At 37.8% G+C, this 24045-nt stretch overlaps 2 protein-coding genes across 4 annotated transcripts in view; one reads left to right on the forward strand and one right to left on the reverse strand.

Annotated features, from left to right (window-relative positions):
• Nucleotides 1–24045, reverse strand: part of MTX2 (metaxin 2) — a 515033-nt gene that overhangs the window by 159948 nt on the left and 331040 nt on the right. The window lies entirely within an intron of this gene.
• The window catches only part of LNPK (lunapark, ER junction formation factor), a 40830-nt gene continuing 31773 nt past the window's right edge, over nt 14989–24045 (forward strand). Inside the window, exons 1-4 of one of the 3 annotated variants that reach the window (XM_064660776.1) lie at nt 14989–15094; nt 18820–18901; nt 20142–20186; nt 21377–21564. In XM_064660776.1, the coding sequence (XP_064516846.1) occupies nt 18875–18901; nt 20142–20186; nt 21377–21564 (260 nt within the window). In that variant the 5' untranslated portion in view covers nt 14989–15094; nt 18820–18874. The remainder of the gene's footprint in view (nt 15095–18819; nt 18902–20141; nt 20187–21376; nt 21565–24045) is intronic. The other 2 variants (XM_064660777.1, XM_064660778.1) reach the window with 2 other exon arrangements.

Below are 24045 nucleotides of genomic sequence, written 5' to 3' on the forward strand. Positions count from 1 at the left end.
AAAATGTCTACAAAGTCTGGCTTTGATCCTGGGGCTTTCTTCCCTGGGTTTAAGCTAGATACAGTTCCTGTATTCATGATATGACTACATAGTAGGTAAGGTTCATGCCCAGCCTGTACTTTTAAAATCAACTCTCTTGTGACTTCATTGTTCTCTAAACACAATCTCAAAGAACAGTTTAAAGCTACAATGATATTAAGATTTAAAGTCAAAAGGTCTAAAAAGAGATTAAGAGTGGAACAGGATCGCAGATGGACGGCAGCAGACAGGACACATCTTAGCAATTCACAGTTGCTCATTGAAACAGTAAATACCACGGAGCCTGTTCCTGCAAAGCCAGGCTGAGCTGCCTGTTCTGAACCACCAAACCAGCTTTGCTCCAGGGGTTCCTCCACTGACACGAGAGTTGAAGCTCATCCCCAGGGAAAAGCTGAACAGGGGAAAAATAATTTGGACTTCTGTAGAAAGAGAATGGAGGATTAATTAAAAATTAATTTGTTTATGAATCTTCATCCCTTCCATGTCACTGCTTTGCCATAGTCTTAGGCTGAAAAATTATTAATAGCTAACATATTTTTGTTTTAGTTTGTCCTGAGCAATCTGGACTGAGAAATTTTACGGGGCAAATTAGAGCAATTTTGATTGACAACAACTAACTTCATTTTTCCATAGTGAGAAGTGGTTTGATTTTCAGAAGTATTCAGTATCTGTAATTTCCTTCATAAAACTTCTGAAGGTAATAAATATCCATTTATTTTCTTGACAAAATTTAGCCTCCATTATATTTTGCTTCATAATGTTTACTTTCTAAGGCTAATGGATTACTACTATTTAATTCAGACTTCTTAAGCAATAATGTCCCTTAAAAATTTTTGAGGTATCTGCGTATGAAACCTGATCCTCACACATACACTGACCGCAGGTATTTTGCAATATTTATTCCAAATTCCCTGTTTTGCCTGTAAGACAGGCAAGAAAGCAAACAGAGGAAAGGATTCAAATGCTGCCAAGGAGTATCATCCAAGTGCTAGAACATCTACAAAATCTAGTCCAGTATTTTCAAGGCTGCACTTTCTTCCTTCTGGCCTTAGAGACAGACAGACTGTGTATGGCAAGGCGGGGAATAAGGAAGGTGATGGCAGCAAAACTGAATGAGAGAGACATTTGCGTCACAAATGAGACGTTTGTGTCAAACTGAGACATTTCTGTATTATTTTAGAGTTGTTTTTCTCAGTTGGTCAGATGGATGGGAAGAACCAGAGGCTGGGGAATGCAGAAATACCATCACAGGCAAAATAGTGTTCAGTTTGCTTTCTCTTCTGTGAAGAGTGTGAGTGCTCTTAAGTAAAATCTCAGACTCCTTGGAGTAGCAGCCTTCTTTCAGAGAGCAGGAAATTCAAGAGTGTTTGATGAAGTTAGTAAAACTTTCAGTTGATTTTATGTTCAGGGTTCAATGTTCAGCTTGTATTCCATATTCAGGGCTGGTTTCTAATTTTCTCTGGAGATTCAATCCACATCACCCGCTCTATTAGTCTATGGCAAAAGCTGGAGCCTAAAATGGTGCTGAAGGCTAAGCTTTTTGGAAGAGGAAACACAAATAAGCAACTTAAAATTAATTCATGACTCCAGCAGAACATCTGAATTTGCACAGTTACAGCCATGGAACTATCTGTGTATGGGTTTTAATCTTCATTTTAGGTACTGCAAATAGTACTTTGTAGAGCTAATGTTTCCCATGCCTCCTAAAAGACCTCATTGTCCATTGTCCCTGATATTCAGGCTTACACTGTCCACACCAAATGATCGTATATATGCCTTTGACCAATGTTTGAAAATTTTAACACCAGAAGTTAAGCTATTACATTAATGAAAAATATGTTGTTTTTCCCAAAGTAAAAAACATAAATCCCAATCTTAAGGTCTTTTTTGGACGAACAATTTAAGACTAGCAGAGTTGTCCTCAAGTTAGGGCTTTTTTTCAATTTGACCAATAAATATGCCTCTTATTTCACACATCCTGAGTGGCAATGTGTAAGGGTTTAGTTAAACAATTTCTGCAGTGAACATGGTCTATCTTCACATGGCAGACATGCTTGCTGCACTGCATTTGATACATTTAGAGGGGGTTTGAATAAATTTTCCCCTTTCATTGCAAATGTTTGTAGCTGTAATTATAAATCATGTGGATCCAGGCCATGGCACTGAGACCTAGGACACCTTAATTTCCAAGTTCCCAGTCTCTGTGCAGACAATATGGGACAGAAAGGATGAGGACAGAGGAATGGCCTGTGGAGGACTTTTTATGTGAGAAGAAAAGATTAGATGTGATGCCAAGAAAATTGTCTTTAAAAAAATCCTGAAATCTTAATGTTTTATCTCAAATGGTTGTCCTGGTAACCTATCAGATTATAATTCTCAGTTTTTGCCTTTTACCGGTTTTCCTTGCCATCTGATGTAGATTCTAGATATATTCAGAATAAGCTATTATTGCATGTAGTGCTACCTACTGACTGCATTTCTAGGCTTATTTTGTGTTCACATTCTTTTTATCTGTGCTTTATTTTATTTTATTTTAACTTTTTTTAAAATCCTCAAAATAGGAATTTCCTATTTGTCACTTTCACTGATGAACAAAATCCCTTATATTGCTTGCTGATATAATGGACAAACATAAACAACTTAAAATCTTTTCACATTACATATTCACAGTACAAGCTATGTGACCATTTGAATTTTAATAAACCCCCTTTACATAGTTTCTTAATTCTACAGGAAGTGACTCTTAGTGTTACTCCTTCTAATTCCCTGAGCAACCAGATTGTTTGCATGTTGCAACACCACCTTTTTCAGTGTGTATCTTCCTTTTCCAATGTTTTACTTCAGTTTTACTTGGCCTGGATTCAAAATATTCTGATTTTTTCTTATTTCTCTTAATCCTTCCAGTTCCTACGGCATTGATAAACCAGTCAATTTACAGGAGAACTGCACCTGTCTTCAGATCAGGCACTTCTTTTGCAAGGTGACTATTTTCCAGAGTTCAAGGGATGCTGAGTTGCTTAAACCTCTCCTTCACTTCATCTGGAGAATCATCTGTCTCTGTGGTCATATTTCTCCCTTGGAGTTTAGAAACCATTGACACAAGTACTTTCTCTTTACCTTTTCCTGCATCAAATCTACTACAGGACTTTTCTCATTTCATAGACTTTGTAGTTCCTCATAACTCTTGGTTCTCAGGTTTTGTGGGAAGGAGGCTGGATGCTAAAAGTTATCAGCGAATTTAGGGTTAACTTTTAATGTGCTGGTATGTAGGTAATTTATTCCTATTACTTTTAATTAAAGCTATGTTTCCTCTTCCTAATATCTTACTATATTATGTACATACAGTGGCCACGAAAAACAAAATGTGATAGGTTAAAGTTTGCCTGGGAACAGGGAAAGCAATAGACCATTCAACTGAGAAATGTATTATATAGTGAAAAGTACAAGATTTAATACTAGCAATAAAAAAGAAGCTGCACATGAAGTTGTCTCCTTCCTTATAGAAATATGAGTCTACAAGCAGCATGTCTGACATCTTAACAGTAGCAATTGAAGCACATGTACAAAGCATGAAGCCTAAATACACCTCCAGAAAGACCATGGTTTTCTCAGAGAACAATTTTTGTTGCACTAATAGTTGGCACTTAAAATTAAGGGCAGTTTAAGAAATATGGATAAAAAACCTGAATTAGTTATTTTTTTAGGAATATTTGTTTTGTAAATATACCTGTGATTTATCCTAGATAACTCACACTGGAACTAATAGCTAAGCCTTGATCTGGTATTTTTTGATAGAAAAAAAAAGAACTCTTCAACTTAATTTGAATGTGGGTATTTCAAAGCAGGTATTTGCAAACTCAGAAAAAAAGACCTTTTCATTAATTCATCAGTTTGGAAACAGTCACACTAACCCACAACCACATACAAATACAAAAATCCTAATGGGACTATTTTCTTACTAAGCCTGTAATAGTTTACATTCACCTAATGGCCTGGGGTTATAAGCAAACTACTCAATTAGAGAATTTAGGCTCATTGCCCACATATTTTAGAGCAAATTATCCCTTCTCAATTGCAGAACCCCCTATATAAAATGCTTAAACAGTATTTCCTGTTAAAAAAGAAAAAATACTATTCCCTAAATTCCCACCTTGAGTCTACTAAGTATTTCTCTTCATGCTAGTGTAGCCATTTTATGGAGAAATATTTATTTTTGCTTGCATACCTCAATCTAGACCCTTTTGTTGGAATGCTTTTAACCTTCCAAGCAGCTAAAAAATGCTAATGCAACTTTTTTGCCCTTTTTTTTTTTTTTTTTTGTCTCAGAGTAAGATTTTAAAGAGTAGTTTCACACCCCCCTTACTAGGGATACTGGAACACAGAGGTCTTCTGAAGGCCTAGCATTTGAAGCTTGAAGGATAACAGATCTTCCTCTTCTAAGGGCATTCTGAATTATCTTTTAGCAATTACTATTTCTTCTACTTCTTCTTTAATTTAAAAGAGAGGTTGATGCTTTCAGCTATAAACACCCATTAAAAGTTCCTCACCCTATTATGTCCAACTGCTGCTCTTAATTGTATGCAGCTGGGTGAATCACTGAATTTTCATTTTAAAGATAAAAATTAAACAATACAATTAATCAGATATCAACCCCTCATAACAGATCCATTTCCGATACAGAGATATCTGGCTTTGACCATGTGCTGGGGATTAATTTCTCATGTGTAGTGTTTGACCACAGCAGGACAAGTCCAGCTCAGGCCCAAAGTGTGTGATCAGTGTCATGGGTCTGATGGCAGCAGTGTGGTTTTGGGGATGTGGATGAAGGGGCTCCCACCCCTGTTAATCCTACTCTCCTGTCTGTTTTCATGGTTATGTGAAATAACTTTCTGGGAGATGTAATATGAGCTGAAGGAACTGTTGGTTGGTGGACGTGTAAGTAGATGAGACACAGATGCTTTTGGAAATGAAAATATTTTATATATGTGCCAAGAGTGTTGTCACAGTTATGAGCACCAGTGAAGTGGCCATTCTCTTGTTTGAGATCTGGGGGAAAGAATGAGGGTGGCAGCTCTTACCCTAGGGTCTTTCTGGAAACTTAGAAAGGCTTCTTCCATGATTCCAAGACAGAAGCCTCGTCCTCACACAAAATTCTACTGGATTCAAAGAGCCGCTGCACTCATCTGAAGATAGAATTTAGCTCAAAATGTGAAAATGTATGCAATATGATTTAAGCTAATAACTAAAACCCCTTTCAATAAAGCAATGAGATAGTGAGGAAAGTTCTGAATGCCCAAAGGTGAGTTTAGAGCAGATGAATCTTCCATTTTTGACATGCTTAACTTTTTCAGTTCTAACTACCTCTACTTATTGCTTCAAGTAATCTACTTATTCCTAAAAGTCAGAATCTCTGGAATATCTTCACCATGGCACCCAACACAAGCTGTTGTTTCGGAAGGCATATGTGTTATACAATTAAATGGATGGTACAATCTCCTAGACCAATGCACAGTTCAGATAATACAGTAGCAAAGATAAATAAAAAGCCTATGCCATCTTGCTAGTCTTCAAACATTGTGAAGGGCAAGAATGGAAGTAACAGATTAAAATCGTCAAATAATTAAAGAAATTTGTGCCGTGGAATTACCAGGTCTCAGTCCTGCATTAGATGTGGACCCCTACCACTTTGTAAAAACCTAGCAAGTTTTGGGGAAGTATGCAGCTAAAGTATCCCTCTTAGACTCTGATGAAGGATTAAGGTCTAATTTCATGCAATGCTCCAAGAATAGAGAAGGCGTAAATTCTAAATTAAGGAAAGCATGCTTTAAAGAACACAAGATAATGCCAATGTAATAAAAATAGTTAAGCACAGGGTGAAAAACCAAGGAACTGTTATAGATATATACAAATTAATTCAACAAATATGTATAAAGCACGTACTTTTGAAAGTGTTGCTAAAGCAGTGTCTTCAGGAGAGTTTTAAAATCAGTAGGCTGCAGCTGACTATTCCATGAGCAGGCTGTTCCTGCTCTTAGGGAAATCAGCAACAGTTATACCAGTAGGGAATCACATACTCAAGAAAATTCTTAACATCACCAGAAAAACAAAAGGCAAATATTCCTCATTTTCTCTAATGGGCTCATTAAGCAGAATTTCTTCTACTAAGATAAAATTTCCTTACTAAGAATATGGTAAATTATTTACAGAGCTAAGAATAATATCAAAGGAATATGGGAGTATTCCAGGACTCAGACCAGAAATTCTGGGGCAAACTGGATAAAAATAAAATGCCCAGTCTATCTGTGTGATAGAATTTGATTAAGGTTTACTGGCTTTTTATTACAATTTCCAATTTGACAGGCCCTACTAAAGCTAAAATTGAACTTCATATACAAAGCTTATGTGGTTATGTTTGTTATTAGCATTGTCTTCCCCAGAGATATTTGGATTTTGTTTAACTGAAAAATAAACAAGTTAAATGCCGAATTGCCTGGTTAAGACAGTTATATGATGTGGTCTTTTCCTTTCATTATAAAGATTGTGCATTTTGGGATACTCGTTTAGGAGTTTGTGGTTACTTTACTATAAATCTAATACCATGGACATATAACGTTTTTGTTCAATGTTCTGCTTTTTTCATATAAAGTTCTGTGTCCTGGCCAATTTATGGCCAGACTTATCCAATAAACAAGTTTGTAGGAATGCATTTATAGATTGTTAGAAATACGTGTGGTGCCTGCACTCTTCTCATTAATAATGTAATGATTAATTTTCACTTAAAAAATTTATTTTTATTTTTTAACTATATTATAACAAAAAGGGTAAATTATTATATATCAGAAGTTATTTTCCTAAAAATTAGAAAAAGTAGGAAGATGCATAGATTAAAAAATACCTAACTGTGAATGGATTCCTCTGCTCTTGACACTTAAAACTTCCTCGATATTCAAAGGTTAGATGATTAGTACTTGCTGAAAATCAGATCCCTTGCAGTATCTCACCTGAACCTGCAAAGCCTTTCTGAAAATTTTCTTGGTAAACCAAATGGTAAGCAAACAAGTCATATAGGAAAGCCTATTAGTTGTCAATGCATAGATCAGAGAGGTGTAAGCTAGTACATTATGAAATAGGAGAGGCAGAGTTGTTCTGTTGAAGCTTCCAGGAATTCTAGGACCCAGTTTGCTAGCCATGGGTCATTCAAGCATAGAACAGAGACAGAACCAAACTGTTTATATCTTAAATACCCGTAAAGAAACAAAAAGCGATCGATAAGATTGATACTACTTCATTAGCAACGTGCCGACTGTTATTATGTTTCACAGGGCTTTTCAGTGCACTATGGTGTTAGAACTTCTGTGAAAATTAAGAGAGGTTATGATGTTTGGAAGAACAAACTGCTAAGACTGGCAGCTAACAATGAGAGTAACTAAGTTTTCGCTGTACTTTAGGTTAATAGGTTTGAGATTAGCATCTATCTGTCTTGAAGGTAATTAAATGAATGAGTAAAACTACTATTCTTCAGAAAGAATTTAAGTAATGACAAACATAAAATGTATTACAGTTTTTTTTTTATTTTCTGGCATGAAAGAACAGATCTAGTATTATTAAACATATGTAATTTAATAATATAACCCAGACCTAACAAAAATATATATATTTTGCCCTAAAAAAGAAGTCCTAGACTTCACTACATGATATTTGTGTTTTCTGGTAACCTCCTTTAGTCTCGACAGGACAAAATTTGATGTGTTGCTTGTGCTGGAAAATACGCCTTTTCTAATGCATTTTATTCTGGTTTATTTTGCCTAAAGAACTAAAGTTTTATTTCAGATTTTTCTCTTCCCTTGGATCTCATCTGCATTTTACCTTTGACTCATTACACTTTTATCATTAGTTTTCACTGGTTGAATATGGGTCAGTTTATGACTGGAATATGGATAGTACCCCAAAAATATGTAATGAAACCCCAAGTCATTGCTCTGAAATGCCAGTTCCCAAGTGTGTTTTTAAAATTCAAGGCACATTAATGTTGTCTAAGCACTTCTGTGCAGCCAAAGCAGGCTTGGAATGACTTTGAATCCTACCATTTGAAGTTACTGGAGTGATTACAGTAGAAGTTCTGCTTTTTGTCCAGCTTCTATATGCATTTAATGTAATAGATTTATTTTGAGAAAGGGTTTCTTATTTTTACGTCATGCTGGTATAATTAATTCAAGCTCTGTTTCAGACATATATTAGTATGACATACTGTGTGAAAATCATGTTGCCTGGGAGTTTTGCATGTGAAGGGACTGTAATTTCTGATCTTGAATTATCTAATCTTGAAGCAGTAGTAGTTGTGGTAAAGGATACTCAGTAGCTGAAATATGTTCTAAAATTCTGAACACTTTCAAATTTCACATTCTTTAAAAAGTTATTTGAAAAATCACATGTGAAAAGACTAGCAGCATTTATACCATTAAACATGAACAAAAAGCATTGTCCTTCAGCTTGCAAGATATATATTTGCTTTCAAGGGGAGCTCTAATATTTGCCATCTTTAACTGAATGAAATCACAGATACTTTTACATGTGGATTTTATTATAAGAATTGGTTTATAAGCCTGCTATTTAACATGATTATATGAATTACGAACTGTGATTTTATTTTTTTTATAATCTCTGCAGAGCTTGCCATTATTTTTACATGTCTGTGTCTGGCATTATGCACCTTTGAAATTGTGCCAGAAATATTTATTGTCCTATTTCTGGCACTCTGGGACTCTGTGGTTCTGTTTGGTTTCCAACCAGAACAAGGCTTATTAGCAGATCCAGTTCTTCGTACTTTGCTGAAAACAATTTTGTATGTAAATTTAATACTTCATTAAAGTAAGCTCTTGTAACAATCAGGAGTATGTATGATATGCATTTAACGTAGGTAATGTTCTATCTACCACTTTGAGCAGTTATCAGAAGCAAAATGTATGTACTAATTAGAACTTTCCTTCTCATTGCTTGTCTCCTCCAGCTTGACTAATAAGAAAGCATTAAAACGCACTCAGGTTCAGCAGAAATGGGACACTCTTCCTGCACTTACCTGTGCTCTGCACACACATGCATTGCCCTGGAAGGAAGACTTGCTGTAGTAAGAACAGCACGTTCTCATTCACCTCTGGAATCACATTTATTTAGTTCCAAATTCCTTTATTCTTATTCAAGTAAAAATCCTCTGAAGGTCAACAGGAGTTTCATTCAAATTACTTCATAATTTTGCCCTCATTTTGTTGGATTAGTTCCAACTTTGCCCAGTAGGCACAACCATTCTAAAAAGGCTTTTGGAAAGTATTCTTTATTTTATTTAGCTTCAAGGAAATATATGTTAATAAAATTTAAGGATGTACTTATGTGTTTATTAAAGAGGAGGAATCCTGTTGAATCAGAACCCTAATTTGTTTAAAGAGCAAACTGCTCCAGGAAGCAAAAATAATATAACTGGGTTAAGTATTAGTACAGCTCAAATATTTTCAGTGAGAATAATCATGCTTTCACTCGGAAACCAGGGAAAATTGATTTAGTATGCTTTTTACAGAACACTGTTATTGTTATACAGTCATTTTTATAACTATAAACATAAATTACTCATTTTAGCCACTAAAGGGTCAGAAGTTTGAAGTCATGCCCATCAGGGAAGGGGATGTACTTATATGTGTATAAAACTTCACACATGATTTGAAGCATGATTTATCTCAAATAGAGGCAAAACCATCTTTCTGCTTCTCATGTGACAATTTCACACTAAGCTTCTTCTGTTTGTTCATGAGATCTTAATAACAGAACAGACACATGCATTTTAGTGTTTTATAAGAAATCACTTTCAGTGTGGTAAGAAAATAATCCAAAGTTTAAGCATGTTCCTAAATATATTGCCAGAGATGTGTAGTATTCAAATGAGGAACAGCCGTCATTCCTGCTTTAAACTTGATGATCTTTCAAGTATGGAAAAGTTCACATTCTAGGGTATCAATTAAGAGGTTTAAGATGGAAAGATATTTATGTTTTTATTTATTTGTTTATTTAAAGGGTTTAAATGTTTACATCTGCCACAGAACAATAATCGGCAAAATAATCATAGAAATAATAATAGTAACAATTGTAATAATAAGTAACAACAATAATAGTGTAACAATAGTGGCAGCAGCAGCGGCAGTGATAACAGTGGCAATAGCAACAGTAAGTAGTAGTAATAATAGTAAGAGTAATAATAATTATTAATCAAAAGCAAAGGTCTTAATCACAACAAGAATACTTTTTGGACTGGAAAGTATTCTTGGCTTTTTCTGATGACTGTATGCAATGTTGAGAAATTTTTGTATGAGCCATTCACTTGAAATTATATCTTTTGACTTAATGGATTATATACTTCTTTTTGAGGTAATAATTTATTGGAAGAGCCTTAAAAAAGGGCTTAATGAAAGTCATGGAGCATTCAAATGCCTTGCATGATAATACACTGAAAGGCTCAGGGAATTAGAGGCCACTGTAAGAACACAGACATGTGACACTCCAAATGTTACAGTTGGATTAGAATGTCGAAAGAAACGTATACTATTACATATAAAAAATTAAATCAAAGTTATAATATCTTTCTCGGCACCATTGTTGCAGAACACATTTCTAAAGCACAGCTTGCCAAAATACATCACTGAAGTCACCCTGCTTCAGGAGTGCCACTTTTTTTGTATGTTTTGAAATTATTTAAATGTCACGAATTAAACATAGTTTATTTGGCTAATCCATTTTGAAGCCTTTTTTGCAGCTTCCAATTTATATCTGCCTTGTGGTTTCAGGCCTCAGCTCTTTGTAGCTCTGTGGTTCTCTCTACTAGGGCTCTGTAAAACAACTTTCTCTAGCTCTTTTCCCAGTCCCAATTCTAACTGAAACTTACAACAAAAGAAGACAAGAAAATAGTCTGGAGTCATCACAGTCAGTCATGTCAGTTAAGTACAGGCTTGATGTAACTTTTATTACAGATATGCCCCCACAAAAGTAATTAATTACATATGTATTTTCTTGCTTTGGTTAAAAAAAAGTTCATAAATTACTTTATAAAATATATTATAAATATAAATATAAAATATAAATAAACATAATTATATACATTTTCCCAAAGCTGAATTATGCAGGACATTCACAAATGTGTGAAATATGTCACTTATAAAATGACAGTGAGCACTCATTCAGTTCAAGATCCAGAGAAAACAGATTCCAGGCCTTGAGGCACATGGTCCACTGATAACTAGATTAAATTTTGTCTTCCACTAACACCACTGATTGAGGTACATTCAGCTGAGGATGGGGTGTAAGGGCACTGCAGCCACCCAAAAGCTGACACCCACTTCGTGCCATTAGTGGTGGTAGAGTAGCTCTGCAGGTGGAGAGCAGAGCAAGGAGTGCCTGGACTGTGTCCCCTAGAACTTGGGCTTGCTTTGATCACTGAGATGCCCACAGGGCATGAGGAAGTGAAGTTGTGTTCTTGAGGAATTCCCTGTGCTGTAGAGAGATGAGCACAGAGGGTTGACTCAAACCTAACTGGGACACAGTACCTCAGTTTCAATCTGACCAATGTAGCAAATGGCAGCATCTAATTCCCAACAACCATGACATGAAAGAAATGGTGAGATGGCAAAGAACACAGTCAATAGTGGTTTGAGTGGTGGAGTTTGTCATCATTAGGCTATCTATGTACCTTCATTTTCTGCAGTCAAATCTCCATTTGCAATGTAAACACAGGTTCAGTTTCAGCACCTAAAAATTCCCAGCATATACATGGGCTCACCAGCCAGAGAAGTCCAAAAGAGTCTGTTTTAAAATGCTAATTAAAAACTGCCAAGTAAACATGGCTAGGAAACATTAAATTTCTCTTAACAAGCTAGCATTTTCCTAATGATGAACCGACCCATATATTTATTTAGAAAAATAAATTGGACTAGTAGGCTACATATATTGTTAAAATATAGGAGTGCTACGAATGATGCCATGGGAAAACTCTTCTTGAAAGTGATCTAGGGTGTGAGACCAAAACATTTTAAGAGAAGTTTATTGTTTGGGGTTTTTTTAAATAAGTTTGTTGTTCAGTGTTCTATATAGAGGGACTGAAAGTGCTAAATGCTGTCTATGATGCTGGGGAAGATTCTGAAGATGTACTCTGTTGTTGGAGTGGTTATGTAGAGTCAGGTTAAGCACCAATCACACTGATAATGAAGGTTTTTGAACGGACTTTATTTAAGAGTTTCAAATACTCTGTAGGGGGCAGTTTTGAACCAGATTAATGGAAATTTGAAGCTGACTGACTCGAAGTTATGTTTTTATGCTCAGTTTTTTCATCCTTACCAGCAACATGGACATAATATCCTTTTTTTAGGTAGATCTTGGTGCTTACACAAACAGGTAGCTGCATACTATCATATAACACCACACAGGTGAGAGGCTTGTCTGCAAGTAAAGTTCTGTAATGGTAGCTAACAATTCTTTTTTTAAACTGTCAATTAGATTCATAACTGAACAGCAGTGATTAGAACTTCATGGAGTAAGCCTGCATAAAAAAACAGCTCTGCAAAAGGGCCCAAGGATAGAAGTAGAGCTTGGGATCTCCCTCACAATTCTGGTTCAGCCTTGAATCAGGGCTGAATTTTGTAGTGACTTTAAAGTATTAAAAAAAAAAAAAAAAAAAGAAAAAGAAAAGGGAAAAAAAGAGAAAGAAACAGCCTCTTGGAGACATCAGTATTGCCCACAGCATTTCAAAATGCCTTTAAACACAGTATCATCATTATTTGCATTTATTTTAAATGGATATTATGCTACAACATGGAAAAAGATGTCAGCACACTTAAATATGTTAGCTTGAAGATGAAGATTTTAATCAGATTCTCTCCAGCAACATGCCACTTAGAAGTATCAAACCCAGAAATTAACTATTTATTTAATCTGTAATACTAGCTGTATTTAATCTGAAAATTGTTCTCTCAGCAGAGTGATAGTCCTTAGTACAAGGATTTAAGTAGAAGTGACTCTAGAGAGCAAGCTGAAGAGAAGGAGAGGCTCAGTCAATGAGTCTTTTTTCCACTTGGAAAGGAAGGAATAGTCTAGATCTCAATGAGGAAAATAAAGCTGTAGATCTAGGTCACCTCTGTAATTGATAGGGGAGTATTTCTAGTATAATCAGTGGCTCTGCACTGACTGCCATTATTTTGATTCAAATGAACTTGAAGCCCATTCTAAACCATGATACGCAGATGAAGTTGTTACTTAGCTGATACTGTAACTAGCTGATAATACAAAGTAGCTATATCCACTCTGGACACTGGCAGAACGTAAAAGGATTATTTTCCCAATGTCAAAACTAAGAATGAATGCCTGGCAGATGATCAGACTCAGCAGCTCTACTACTTAAAGCTTGAAGCCGATTGTGTTGCCTGGAAAGGTGGTGGAATATCTTGTTTGTCCTCTCCGAGCTTAAAATCCTTGCCTATTCTGTTTGAATTTGAATTATTTTCAAAATTGATGTACAGGGATGACGTTAATTTTCTTCACAGCAGCCCATATGCTGCTGTTTGTTGTATTCTGTGACTAAAACAGCACTGATGACACAGCAATGTTTTGGTCATTGCTGAACAGTACTTGCACAGTGTTGAGGCTTTATCTTTTTCATGCTCTGATCTCTTAGTGAGTAGGCTGGGGGTAGGCAAGAATTTTGGGAGGAGAACAGCCTGGACAATAGACCCAAACTGGCCAAATGCATATTCCATACCACATAACATCATGCTCAGCAATAAAACTGGGGTAGCAAAAAAAGAAGGTAAGGGAGTTTGTCTTCCAGGGTATAATTGCTTGAAGACTGGCTAGGCATCAGTCTGCTTAGGGCAGGTGGTTAGTTATTTCCTTTGCATTGTTTGTTTTTTTTTTCTTTCATTCACTTGCTAAACTTTCTTTTAACCCAATCCATGAGCTTTCTGACTTTTACTCATCCTAGTATGTCCCCCATCCTCCTGAGGGGGAACAAGCAGGAGGTTGTGGGGGTGTATGCCTGCTGACCAGGATCAACCACCACAACTGGAAAAACCCCAACATGTGTAGGATGTCCTATGATGCACTGTTACATACAACAAGTTCGACAATGCATGGTCAGCTGCAGGTGTACAGCTTCTGCATAGGAATTTCTACTTCAAGGCACTCTGAAGGACTTTCTTCCACATCTGTGCACACGCACCCACTTGTGTAACTGTAGTGGTAAAACCTCCGAGCAGGGCACCGGAGACTTTGTCAGAAACACAGTGCAAACAGAGAAGTGTTCATTGTTCCTCTGTTTTCTCGGTATGAGGCAGGTGGTGGGTGTCAGCCGCTTAAGAAAACTGATAGAGGACCAAGGGAGAGGAACGCTGTTATTACAGTAATGTAAATTAAAGTACAGAGTTCTGCTTCTCTCCAAAGATGTTCAACATTTGCCGACTGGAACGAAAGGGACAGTGAGAGCATCCCCCTGCTGTGACCCTCAGGGGACTCCAGCGTCCGCCTGGAGAGCACACGCCCAGCACGCCGCCTTTGTCAGCACCGCTTCATCTGCAGAGTGCCAAGAGGCCGGGGCAACCCCCCACATGACAGCCTGACCCTCATGTTCCTCGGTTTTAGCGTTAAAACACCTTTATTTTCTGCGAACGGGGACCAGCGAGAGCCGCAGGAGGACGTTGACCGCCTCCGCTTCGACTCTCCTGGGCACAGTCACCCGAGGCCCCGTGACACCGCCCCGGCCGTGCCTCGAGGCGCGGCAGGAGCGGCCGCTCGGGCACGGCACGGTCCGGTCCCGCACGGTACAACCGCCCAACCCTCCCCGGCCGCTGCGGCCGCTCCCGCCATTCCCGCCCCACAGTGCGTCCGGCCCCGCCCCGCCCCTGCGCACCCCGCGGCAGAGCGGCGCTGATTGGCTGCCGGGGCCGCGCGGGGCCTGATGGGAGCACCGCGCGGGCGGCGGGGCCCCTCCTGCGGCGGCGGCAGCGGCGATGCGCGGCCCGGCCCGCGGCAGGTACGTGCTGCGGGGGATGCCCGGCCCGGCCCCGGCGAGGCGGCGGGAGAAGGGCGCCCGGCGCTCCCTGTGACCGGAGCCGGGGCTCGAAGCGCAGCAGGGCGGCCGGTGCTCTCGCCCTCCTCGCCATGGGCAGCCGGGCGGCGGCCGGGGTGCAGCCTCGGGGGAGAGAGCCGCCGGCCGCGGGGAGGGGGCGGTGGGGCCCTGCTGGGCCCGCCCGGGCGCGGCGGTGCGGCGGCGCCGTGCGCTGTCCCAGGGACCGGCCGGGGCCGCCCCCGAGCTCCGCCCGCCCGCCGTGCCTGGGGCTCGCTCGATCCCCCGGCCCCGGCGGCCGCAGGCTTCGCACCAGGGCTGGGCTTCGGAAACAGCGCCTGACCCAGCCACTCCTCGCTCCACCGCTGTGCAGCCCGTATGGGAACTAATTTGCCTTTTTAATTAAGGCTCTACAAAGCGTAAGACCTCTGTAGGCTGCTTCCGAACAGGAACAGCTGAAAGCCTAGTTTAAATGGGAAAAAAGTTCAGTGTCGTGTTTTAACTGGGAGGACCTAGAACAGGCCAGCAGTACGTGCTAGGTGATGCTTTTGCTTTTCTTTTGCCTGTTTCCTTGCCCTCGGCACTCGTAGCTGGAGAAACTTTATGGTCCCACTGGAGGTTTCTGAGGTCAGTAAATTGTGGGAGAACTGGAGATTCAATTTGAACGGTAGAACTTGTGTTCTTTGTAATGATAAATACCTAAAAATATTTACATAAAATGAAGTCACTAAGCTTACCAAACCCGTCATTTAAAAAGCATTGCCCATTCCTTCAGGGGAAAGGTCCGTATGTCTGTACGCAAGGCCTTGATGACAAGTTTCTAACTTCCTTTTTTTTTCTTTTAATATGTCTTCTCTTGACGTTATTGAATCTTGAATTTCAGCATGTCAGTTATTAAAATTTACTTGGGAGACTGATTTTTTTTGAGAGCTTTTAATCTTAAAACATTATCAACAAGCTTGAAGAAATTTGAGACTGACTTGATAAAAGTGAAATGAGATCATCAAACTATTTTCTCCCTCTTGGTGGATGGGTTGGTGGATGACTTCCGTAATCAAGCATGATTCATCCCTCTTTCAAAGAGAAACATTTTTTTCTGCTGTGGTACTCTTAGTCTGGCACTTTTGCTTTTTAATAACTTACATGTTTTGAGAGTAGAGGAAATAATTTTTTTTTTTGAGAGAGTCAGGTAATAAAATTGGTAGTAGTGTTTTCTTAAGCTTCTATATTAAATGTTTTTTAACTATTTTATTGTCTGTTTTAAGCCCCGGATTAGGAAATATTGCAGCTATCTTACTTGTGTATTAAATCAGTGCTAATGTTTGTGGAAGTAAGTCCAATTGCAGTAGTGCTTAGTGAGTGGAATGCACAGCTCAGTGCTAAAGAAGTGTAGTCTTCAGAGTGGGAAAAGTGCTATGTAATTATTTGTTGGTTAGATCATGGGAAGCAAGCAACTTGTGGAAGGAGAACTCTTGCCATGAATGGTTACTATGTGAGGGATAGGTATGTGGAGTGGTAGATGAGGAAGAAGGAGGAGAGTCTGAAGCCTTTGAAGACAACTTGTGTTGTCGTGTCAAAAAAAAGAGGAAAGAAAGGAAAACATCTGAGGCGCTCCATAGAAATCGTAAAACATTCTGTATCTCCGAACTAAGGATTCAGTGACCGAACTGTAAATGTGCATCTAGTGGCCCTAATCCCTTAATACCTCTTTGGGGAAGGGTTTTGGGAGTATTACTGACTTGCAGAGCAGCGCATATAAAGCCTGTCATCATCATAATTCTCGTAAAATCATAAGTACAGTGACAATTGTCAGACCTGTTTCTCTTCCACCTATTTTCCAGCTATTTTAAAAACACTTGTGTAGAAATAGCACTGTGAATGTGTTATTGATAAAAGTTGGTGTGACCAATATCTCAGGAATAACCTGTGCTCAGAAGATCCTCTAACACTTCTACCGCACATGTTCTCAAACTATGGCTTGAAGGAAAGTGGCACACACAAAGACTGCATGAGCATCTCTGTCACTTATGTCCATGACTGAGAGCTACCATTGCTCCTAACAGTAGTGGCAATGCTAGGGAAGCAAACTAGATTTGGGAGCCTTGTGCTAGTTTTACAGACTTCTTGATTGGCTGTGTTTTTATTACAAAACAATAGGAAAGCTATCTGTCTCTGTAGAAATACTTGGGAAGAAAGTATCTGCTCACATCTACTGCAATACCATCGTGCAAAAGCTCACTTGTATCTGCAAAGGGGCAACTGTGTAACATTCTCTGTGTTAGATTGTGTGTTTGAAAAAACCCCAACCTGCTGTTTTACTGAGGTGAGTTGCTGTAGTAGTGATTATTTTGAGAATTTGCTCAAGAGCCCAAGGGGTAATAGTGCTTTTTCTGTAGCTCACCTCTTTGTGCTGGTAATTCGGCAGCAGCAGAGTTAATTTGCCCATCTGTTATAGCTTCCTTTTGGCAGCACTTCAAATACGGATTTCCTTATTTTTAAGGATTGGTTTCTGAAATCACAGGGCCTTTAGTTCTGGATTCTGAAGCCTTGGCTTTCTTAAAAGGTGAGGAGGTTACCATACTACAGTAGTGTTCCTGCTAATGAGTGGTCTATATTAATTTGTTCTAACAGCCTTAGACAATTTGAAAACAAATTTGGATTTTTTGCTGAAGGTAACTTAATAAACAAGATAATAATCACTTATATGTGTGCCCAGCTAGATCAGTGCTTTGTTTCAATAAGTCTTACTGTTTAATTCCAGAATGAAAAAGGTTTGAACCTCGGTTGGTGAACCCCCAGTTTACTGTTGGCGTTGTTAGGAACTGATTACTTTTTCATTCATTAGGTAAAACACTTGTAAATTAGATGAGCAGAAAGAAATTCTGCTACACTGAGGTTCAAAGTCAGTTGATTCCAACTACCTTCTGGTAGAAAGTTGCTACACTTTCGTTTCAGGAACTTAGACCTAGGTCATTGAATTAGTGTTGTTCAAGGGTTCCAGGTTTGTGTAGGGTGAGGTGAGCTACTTTTGCACCTTTGGAACTGTCGGAGTCATTTGGTGTGCTGATAATGCACTGTGGGTTGTGTACAGGGAAGACTTGCCACTGTACTGCTTTCGTTTAGCAAGTGAAACCTCTTTGAACCTGATTATTTGAACTTAAAACAGATCATACCAAAGAACAACAACAGTGCTGTCCAGTACATTCTTTTTGATGATGGCGTAAAAAGGAAGTAGATTTATTTGATAAATTTTCTCACAAACAGTAGGATATTATTGCTGGATGCCTGGACTGACAGCTGAAAAGGAACACTGAGTTATGCTTATGGGCAGCAGAGGAAATAACTGGAAATCAATTTCTTAAATAATCCTGCTCGATAGTAAGTTTTTAAAATTGTTGTTCTGCTGGAGGGTTTTGATGGCTCTTTTAGCAGTCATTTTGTGTCTCTGTTTTTGAGGACTCCAACCTGATTAAGTATTTCCAAAGTAAAAATAAGTTTGGCCTCATCAGGGCTGATCAACTGGCTTACAAGATGGCCTCTGAAACAAAAAGCTGGATGTAAAAATAACACATAGGTAAATAACTAGAAAATGGCTTTATGCAATATTTTGATTTCTTTAGATGTTGAAATGAATTTGTGAATCTTCAATATGCTATTAGATTGCTCCTAAGTGCTTAATGCTTTATTTCTAGCTGTGAATTCTCGTAGAAGATTGATAGCTCTGCCAACATTTGTCCACAATTGAAGATGGGTGGATTGATTTCAAGATGGAGGGTAAGTAAAATCGTGTAACAGGATAATCTTCTTTAGTCTAGATGGGAGTACCTAGGGCATGTTTCTTAATGCCTGTTGCTTGACTGTTAGTGCTAAACTTTTCCTATGAATGTAATTTAAAAATCCAGTAGTGAGACATCCCACGTCCAGAAGTATTCTCTCCAAATCACTAAACTGTGAAACTATGTTGTTGTCTTTTATTTCCTTTGCTGTATCAGTCTGGCACTGGCTTGGTTAACTTATAAAAATTCAGTTTTAACTCTTTCTGTAAGTCTGAATAGTTTTGTGGTCCTTCAGCGGGATAGATACTGCAGCATCTGTGACTTGAAAGATTGGTGGCTTCTTTAGGTCAAAATGAGATACATGTGGAATATCATTCTATCTGTTTTAACACATATTTTGGTAGCTACTTACACCTGTACAAGTCTGTCCTCCTATCTGCTTTTGTTGGCTTGTATGTTATTGAGGGGTGTCCTGAGTTTATGAGGAAGAAGAGGCATGAGATTTTTGACTACTCTCCTGGCAGGTGTGATTTGTTTGAGTCTAGGTTTGCCTTTGCTTATTAGCAATTGACTTTTGAGCTTCCCATACAAAACTCCTTTAAAGATGAAAGTTTAGGTGAAATATCAGTTTTGTGTAAGGGAAACTCATTTTCGTGGTGATGTGGTGTGGGCCGTGGTTTTTGAATTTGTGGTGTGAAGGGTGGGGAAAGATTATGGCTTGGTAGTTTTCAGGAATTGGGAAAGATTCCTAGAAGGTGCATTTCAAGTTGCTCCTAAGGGGATTTTACTGGAGATAACATTTATCTGCAGTTGCTTATGATTTATTTAGACCATGTGTCTTAGTGAAGAGTAATAAAAAGCTGAAGTACTCAGGTTAGGGCTTCCTTTATATGTTCTCTTTGCTTTGCCTATTTCCTCCACTCATCAATTCTGTTCTTGTTTTGCTTCCCACCCACACATTCATTATTGGTGTATGTGCATTATGGGTTTTCATCCTTTGTGATGTAGGAGAGGAACCTTCAGTTAAGAGTAATACCAACTCTAAAATAGTGATTGATTATAATCCCTTCTATTTGTCGCTATTAAAGTAGGAAAACTTCTGACCTTTATGTGAAACAGATAATTTATTAATCTATTATGAATGTCTTTTTGTTAGGAAACTGTTAATGTACAGTAATCCTCAAAAATCTGACTTTTTTTAAAAGTGAGATTAATATCTTTGTTCTTTCTCTTGTAAGCAGGCAAAGCCATCCACTGTAGAAGTATTAGAAAAAATAGATAAGGTATGTGTTTGCTTTTTGGTGTTTTGTTTGATTTTTTTTTTTTTAAGAAATATGCATCCCTTTTGCTGGCCATGTATTTCTTTCACATTAAGCAAAACACTGTAATGAAATTTTAAATTATTTTGGTAATTATTCCAGTACTAGAGATTCTGAGTTTCAGAGGAATTGCTACCTTTTCCCCCCTTACTATTAGTCATTTAAAAAATACCCATACTGTATAATAGATAGTGAGAAACTACCGTTCAACTATTTATTTAGAGAGCTTGAAATAGGAATGAATGTGAAGCTGCCTTGATTACACAATTATTTATCACTAGTGGTTAAAGTCCCATGTCATGGAAAATGTCACTAGTACTAAGTTCCGTTCATCAGGTTGATTAGAAAAGCTTCAATGTATGGTTTTATGTGTAGAAGTTGTAACTGTGATAGAAGTAAGTAAGGTTAGGGGCAGAATAACTGAATAGGTGGTTCAGTAATCAATTGTGATTTTTTGCCAGCATCTGTGACAGATGTCTGTACTCTATGGGGAAATTAACTGTTTTGAAGTATGCTGCTGATATTTTTTGTTTTCCTTATGATGAAAATGTGAGTACTCCTGTTGTCACTTGAAATACAGTCAAAATGGTTAACACAGCAGAGCGTTGCTCACTCACTTATTAATATGCCAGAAGCATCATATAGATGTTCAGGATTTCACTCTTAATGTGAGGAAACTACTGAGAGGAAAACACATGAAATAATGGAGATGTTTCAGCAATTTCCCATGTTAGTAGTAAAGCATTAGAGGCATTTAAAATTCCACAGGTGCCTGATGAAAGTTTTAAGATGCAGAGTATGGTTAGCATTGATTTATGTCATTGTAAAGATTGCCATTCATAAGGTATTAGCATTTTTCACTTGTCCCACCCAGATATACTAATACATTACAATTGTGAAAAAGTGCTGATTTGTAACATTTCTTTCCAATTGCTAATACAGTGCAGGTAACCCATATCATAATCTTAATAGCGTGGTATATTTATGCTATGGAAGTTATCTTGGGGTAAATATTGTCATTTATCAAAAAGCTGCTTGACTTTATTCTAATCAAGTATCAGATTGATAGGGCTGATTTTAGCAAACATTTAAAGGCAGCTTAGTAAAACCACCTACTAATTTCACTAATAAGGTTGAACCCTGTTTATTTACAGGAAATACAGACGTTAGAAGAATTCAGAGAAAAAAATCAGAGGCTACAGAAACTATGGGTTGGAGGGCTGCTTCTCTACTCCTCACTCCTTTACCTTGTTACTTGCTTAATTGTATATTTGTGGTGTCTTCCTGACGAATGGACAGCAAGGTTGGCAATGACACTTCCATTTTTTGCATTTCCGTTCATGTAAGTAAATATGCCTTTTTTTATTTTCTAACTGCTGTCTGTTTGATAAAAGGAGATGGAAAATACATCTCAGCAGGGGGTTGGGTTTGCTTTGACAATCCTTGAGATATCATAACTTGCTGAATTTTTTCTTCTAAAATAAATCCAAATAGTTAGGCAGACACTTTCTTTGTGGGGAATGTCTCTCATGGGTCTGGAACTAAGTCTTATCATCAAAAGATGATAGGATCTAAAGTTACTTGGCCTATCAAAATTATGCTAGGGCTAGAGAGAGACCTATATCTGAGCAGCTGCAAGGTAATGTATAAGCAGAAGAGCATTATATTGGGTTTTTTTTTTTACTGCTAGTTGGAAAGTAACATCTCTATATGAAAGTAACCTAAGGTATGTCACCTATAGATAAAATGTAGCATATAAAACAGGGGAAAATACAAGAACGAATGGAGAAACTTACTGTTACCTATTAAAGTAAATGTGTTAACACAGAATTGACTTGAAAGGTCATCAACCTAAGTATGTTGAAGACTAGTTTTATATAATATGCTGTTTTTCTGGAAAATCATTGACTATTTACTTCAATAATGAAATATCCAGACTTCAGTGGATGTGAACAGGAGAAAGTATTGTTAACATTTTTGTTCCGCTGAGCTGATTAGCTGCTCATCCTGATGAGTGGCTTTTGTTTTCTAAGAAAGCTACTTTTCCAAAGTAACAAAATGGGCTCCCACTAAACAGCTACTTTTCTGTCTCCCCTTCCCTCAGATCAAGGAGGGGAAAGCAGCCTATTGAGCATCTTTTTTACTGTCGGGGAGCACAGTGCATTTACTAATTTGCTGAAATGAACGTTATAAATACTGTCCATATTTGTACAGCATCTTTATATGAAAACATGACTTGTCAGTGCCCTAGCTTTATCTTTAAAGGCAAAGTAAAATGTAAGTATTTAAGGCTTTGCAAGTTTGATAAGTGTGGGTCAGCATAACATGGAAAAAAAAAACAACTTAAAGATGCTTTTTGTATGTCATATGGTGTTATGCATAATGTACTAATATGCTGTTGTGGAATCCTGTGGAGAAGATACATGGGCAGCAGTATCTTGACTGGAAAGGATTAATATAGAAGTTAGAGCTCAAATTAATCTTTGGCAGTAACATGAATTGATTTTGTTCTTAAGGACGAGCATTTCAAAGTCTTTGTTGTGGGTGTGCGAGGCTTGCTCATGCTGATAGGAAAGGCTTGTAGAAGAGAAAGTATTACCAGCCCTCTTTCACATAGATATGTTAGGATTAGTGTAGAAATGAAAACTTTTGTTATTGAAGGTGAGATGACTTCTAGTGCTGTGGTGTGAATTTTCATATTGGATTTTTATTCTCTAGTTTGTCTTCCAATTCTGCTTTTTTTCAGTATGACTCTCTGTAAAATTCCAACTTGGATATTGGCTTACTAACATTTAGAATTAGACTGTTGTTCTCTATGACTTACAACTGTTTATCAGATTTTTTCTTTCTTAAGCTATTCCCCTCCAGCTTTTTTTGGCAGATATGAATGGCAAGCAGCTGCCAGCTTGTCTTTGTGCTCGGTCAAGAGGTGACTCCATGCTGAATGCCTGGTGCCACCCAGTAATAGCTCTAGAGATTTTTCAGCCCTAATCAAACTGGAATATGTCTGCCTTTTCCAGCTTGCAGTCAGTCACCAACTTATTTCTGCCTTAGGTCAGTCCCTCAGGGTCTCAGCAAGTTCCTGATGCTGGTAGAGGAAGTTAAGTTTTAGGAATATAACTTGGTTAATTTTAAATGTATGTTGAAATATCTGAAAAGTTGAAGAAGTATAAATATGTTAGCATGTTAGAAGGATGCTCTTCTTGAACTGATTTTTATTTGAATTGTTTAATCTTGCGTATTCTGATTTTCAGAGAAATATGGTTTTATTTTGTAAAATTGATCTGAAATGGTCTGCTATTAAACTTTCACCTCTAAGTTCTTAAAGAGGAAATTTTTTTTATTTCATGAAGTCCTGCCATATCTATTAACTTACAATACAGCTTTTGGTAGAAGACTCTTTAGCATACATTAAAAAAGAAATAACGCTTTTTTCTTATATAACATGGTATTTAAGGCAATTCAAACCCTGTAAACATTTATTTCTTCTGATACTTTATGAAGACACATTTTGCAATATGTAAGCAGACAAACCCCTCTGTATTCTCAGAGTAGTTACTATAGCATATCTTTGAACCTGGAATAGTTAAACTTCTTTCTCTGTTTCTCTTACATTGGATAGGTTACTCTCACATTCCAGTTGCCTCATCTAACATGCCTAACTCAGGTTGTGTTAGTACTTGAAGGCATTTCGAACTGGGGAACCATTATATAAACGCAAAAGATTTTTTTTTCTTAAACAGAACTTTGCTAATTCAGGCTCTGTTATTTAATGCTTGACATTAGGAAGGTTTTGGATAAGGTCCTTGGAGTGGCTTGAAGT

The sequence above is a fragment of the Pseudopipra pipra genome, chromosome 7 (assembly GCF_036250125.1).
Source record: "Pseudopipra pipra isolate bDixPip1 chromosome 7, bDixPip1.hap1, whole genome shotgun sequence".
In the NCBI taxonomy this organism is placed as follows: domain Eukaryota; kingdom Metazoa; phylum Chordata; class Aves; order Passeriformes; family Pipridae; genus Pseudopipra; species Pseudopipra pipra.